Below are 4,523 nucleotides of genomic sequence, written 5' to 3' on the forward strand. Positions count from 1 at the left end.
TAATGTTCTTTGTGATTATGTAATACTTCTCAAACTTAAAAAGAAATCCAATAAAACGATTGTTAGACTCAAACACACGAGCAAAGATAAGAATTATATGCAAACATACAACGATAGACAAAATAAATAAAAATAAAAATATTAGAAAGAAAATTGAGATAGTAGATGAGGTATATATTAAATAAAAAAAGAAAAAGATCATAGAAAATTTAATTAGTAATAATAAAATAGAATAAAATTTATTTAAATATAAATGAAAATATCATAAAAGATAAAATATAATGACGTAAAAAGATTCATATAATTTATCCTAGTGAGATAAAATTTTACTATTGTTGTTCTCTATTAGTGGCATTTGTTGCTGGCTCCTGTTCTACCAAACTCTGACTCTTCCTAAAGTTACTTTCCTTGAATAATTTCCTCTTTTGTTTCCCTGGTCCAGGAGATCCTTCTTCCATGAATTCACACTTGTATTATAACAGAAAAACAAATAGTTAGCTAAATGCAAACAGCACACAAGGTAATTAACATTGTGATAAACAAATCTTAGAACAGATCTCTCAACATCCATATGCTAAAAGCACAAAGAAGCCCATACGAACTAATAGTTGTCTTATTTATCTCCCTCTCTAATCCACCAACAAAACATGCACCCAAATAGGAAAAGTAAATAAATACTCAGCTCACAGCTTCCAGTTTGCTACTACAATATTTCTTGAGCTTTCATTTAACAAGACCAATATATAGTCAATACATCAAGAGCCTTATCCTTAATTTAAACAGTGATGGGTCAAAAAAAAATTCAGTTAATAAAACAGCACAAGATATCTGTATTTGCTTAAATGTCGAACTCGAAGAACTCTTTCGCTTTTATTTAGTTTGAAGGATCCAAATAATGCTAGTAGAAAGAGTTGTTCTGGATCGGAATAAGTGAAGATGGGGAAAAATCTATTGTGTTTTAGCATATTCTTGAACTTGTGTCAGATGAGTCCTTTCCCAGTCTCAATGACAGTAACCTACATGACTGCTCCTTTAACAAACTATCAACTGAAGGTGTCTGACCTGGTATGATCCCATAGTCATCACTATATTCTTCCATTCCTGGAACCAGTAACTGCCATATCATAGTCCCTGCTCCAGCTCCATTTTTCCTAGCAGACTCGTAGATTTTGTCAAAGATGGATCTGTAAAAGATAACCCTTTGAGGGTGCTCAAACTTCTTTGATTTTTTGGAGAGGCCAAATTCAGTGAACATGACTGGCTTATGCAGTTCCTGATCACCATCTTCAATGTGTGATGTCACCCATTTGGAAATATAATTGGTTTTCTCACTAAAATTTGCTTTCAACAACCTACAAAGAACAAAAGCTTCCAAGGCTTAGAATATTCAAATACATGTGTACTCACAAATTCAATTTTAGATATAATTATATAGTCCATTATGCAAGCTCTTTATATTTGATAAACAGCTACATAAATTCTTTTCATTATCTTCTGTGCAAGATCAATTTAGTTTGTTTTCTAGAAGAAGCACAAAGAAGAGTGTGCATTGAGACAAGTACCATTGATCAGGATATACATGGACAGAAGCGAAGTCAACATGAGAGACTTTGGAGTTGAGAAGAAAATCTGATCCCAGAGTGCCGTACCACTGCCCTGGATTGATACTTTGCTTCTCTTGTGAACTTACTGGTCCATAGAACCCCTCAAGTCCAATGGTCAAGAGGTGCTTATGATCAATTGTTTTCACAAACTCAGACATGTCTTCAATCCACTCCTGCATTGGTTATATGAAGGTTACCAACTCAAAGCTTGAATGTAAAACTATTTTTTTTTAATGACACAAAAGCTATGTGGATAATTGTTTAGGGATGGCGGGGTTAGCTTGACCTAAAGATGGTGCATTCAATTAATTGTACTAAAAGTAGAAACAACAACACAATGCATTTAATATGTGGACGAGGATCAACACTACATCATCCTCCTTATCTATTTGGTTTTTGGTCATGTTATGTGATTAGCCAACCATTGACATTTGGTTGTCACATAGCAGTTAAAAATCAACCCATCAAAAAGTCAGTAATTCACCCGAAATTCTAGAAGAATATGCATCGTGTCTAATAAACAAAAAACATAGTTAAAGATGTCTTGATCCAACTTGTGTGTACGCCCAGCGCCACCTGCCATCATATCCGTATGTATGATTGAGAACTTTCTTAGTTTATCATAATTTTGTCCCACATTGCTAATTGCAATAGCAAAGGTCAGCAAGATGATTGAATTTGTCCTAGAAACATAGCGCTTCCATCATTTCTTTGAAGACAGATTAAATTGACGGCTAGCTGCCCTTAATTTTGAGCCTAGGAATGAGGTGCAAATCTATATGATACTATTTATCATTAACTGAAGACAATCCCAATATTCAATAGCAAAGTTTTGTGACTAGTGTAAGTTGTTTTTGGCACTTACTGTTTCCTAACTGAAGACACTGAACAGCAAAAGAATATGTTTATATACATTTTCAAGGTTTTTTCCAGGAAGTATATCTTAAATATTTTTTCAGAGAATAGACCTTTACAATTTTCCTTCGCTATATATTGCATAAAACAGAATAAACTTTATATGTATCACAGGACATACTTGGAGAGTGTCACCAGAAGAATCAGATGCGCATTGTGGTTCATTCATCAATTCCCAAGCAAAGATTGTGGGATCGTCCCTGTACTCTATTCCTGTTAAATGGTTCTTCCTCGTCAATATGGTCTGCAGATAAAGCGTATCAGAAACATCACTTTGAACAACGCATTATATAGGGAAAAAATCAAAACAAAATAAATGCTTTCTCTATATATTATTGTCCAACATAGTGCTTAAGCCCTGCCCGACCAGGAGCTTGAAAGTATCAATCAATAAAACTTCTTAAGTGACGATGGTAAACAGATGCAGATTCAATGAGACATGCTCAAATTTTATCATTCAACTTGTACTGCAAATAAATGACAAAGATTGCTCCGAGTGAGGTAAATCCATGAATATATATACAAAAATACAAACACTAGGTTTTTACTGAGATACCAAGTTGCTAATTTTATGGACTAAACGAGGAAAAAGTAATTACCTTTAAGTAAATCTTGAAGTACTTCCGAATTGAAGGATCAAAGAAGAAAGAATCATTTGAAGAACTCAGCCCGATCCCGTCGTCCCATGCCCATTTGACATATTGTGTCTTCCCACCGTAATGCTGCAAATTGTTTACCAAGCTAAGAAGCAGCCTGATGCCGTGTCTTCTTGCTTCCGCAATTACCCAATCCAATGCCTGCCACAACCCTAGTTAAAATTCCGAGCAAGCTGAAGTCCAATTTTGATAAGGACGTTATCTTCCTATTAATCAGAACCACGAGCAAAAGCAAGATCTGTTTCCTGAACTTTGAAGCATGGTAAAAGCACACGACACGAGGCAATTCCTAGTTCAAGAACCCTAGAAAAAAGAAACCGTACCTTGAAGACGCGCTCATCGAATATGCCGAGGGAAACCTGAAGTGCGTGGTAGGTTCCATCATTGAACGCCCAGGTCCTGCAGACCGTCATGCCCATCTTCGCGCCGATCTGGAACATCTCCGTAACCCTCGGCTTGCTGAACTCCTCCGCCGCTTGGTCCAGCATCCAGTACGAGTTCCACCCGTTGACGTAGAACGCCCTCCCATCGAGCACGAACTGGGTGCCATTCCTCTCCACGAAGCTCAATTCCGCGCTTCCCGTAGAGGGCCTGAAGTCCCCAAAGGAGAAGTAGATGAAGGCCGCAAAGAAGGCGATTCCAAGAAGGGGGTAAGCCAGTCCATTCCTTGATCTCACCCTGGCGTGGCCAGCAAAATGCTTAAGCCAACCACCGCCGCCGCCCTGCCTACCGGGGCTCATCGTTCGCTCTGAAAGCTTGCAGGCGGAGGAGGAACCTCGGCAAGAATCGATCTACGAGAGGAGTTCGCAAGATGAAATCAGAATCTTTGGGGTTGAAGAAATACCACATGCAGTGGCTGCGAATTTGGTGGAATGTTGGCATCACACTCAACTCTTCGCAGTAGTATAAAATTAAATACTCTAAAATATTTAGGTGCCAATGAAAATACTTCGGCACTTAAATTTACGAAATTGTTTAAAATCATATTTAACTTTTAGATTTTCCGAAATGCACATTTATTTTTTATTTTATCCCTCCTATTAACCATGTTAGTATTACATTCAAGAACGAGGTCTTTCTACTATTAGATTTTAAAGAATAACACTTTAATTTTTAAAATATAATACTATAGTAATATTGTTCTTTAAAATATTACAGCACACTTTAATTTTTAAACCTCCAGATACCGGATTGAGTTGATTTATATGGGGCATACTACCTTATTTAACGGAAATATGAATTGCCAAAAATAATTCATAATATTTGTAAAAAAAATAAAATAAAGCTCCATGTTGAGAGGGGAAAAAAATTGATAGTGTTTGAATCTTTAGTTAGTTTTGATAGATAT

The 4,523-nt window shown here is 36.3% G+C and overlaps 1 protein-coding gene across 1 annotated transcript; it reads right to left on the bottom strand.

Annotated features, from left to right (window-relative positions):
- Positions 1-595: 595 nt before the first annotated feature.
- Positions 596-4,075, bottom strand: LOC122045662 (mannan endo-1,4-beta-mannosidase 2-like). Its single transcript, XM_042605981.1, has 5 exons — positions 3,499-4,075; positions 3,119-3,316; positions 2,641-2,763; positions 1,563-1,777; positions 596-1,352 (listed from the first exon to the last, which is right to left on the bottom strand). Exons 1-5 carry the CDS (start codon positions 3,913-3,915, stop codon positions 959-961), a joined length of 1,347 nt encoding a protein of 448 aa, XP_042461915.1. The 5' UTR covers positions 3,916-4,075; the 3' UTR covers positions 596-958.
- Between the last annotated feature and the right edge of the window lie 448 nt (positions 4,076-4,523).

Source organism: Zingiber officinale, chromosome 2B (assembly GCF_018446385.1).
Source record: "Zingiber officinale cultivar Zhangliang chromosome 2B, Zo_v1.1, whole genome shotgun sequence".
Taxonomy (NCBI): domain Eukaryota; kingdom Viridiplantae; phylum Streptophyta; class Magnoliopsida; order Zingiberales; family Zingiberaceae; genus Zingiber; species Zingiber officinale.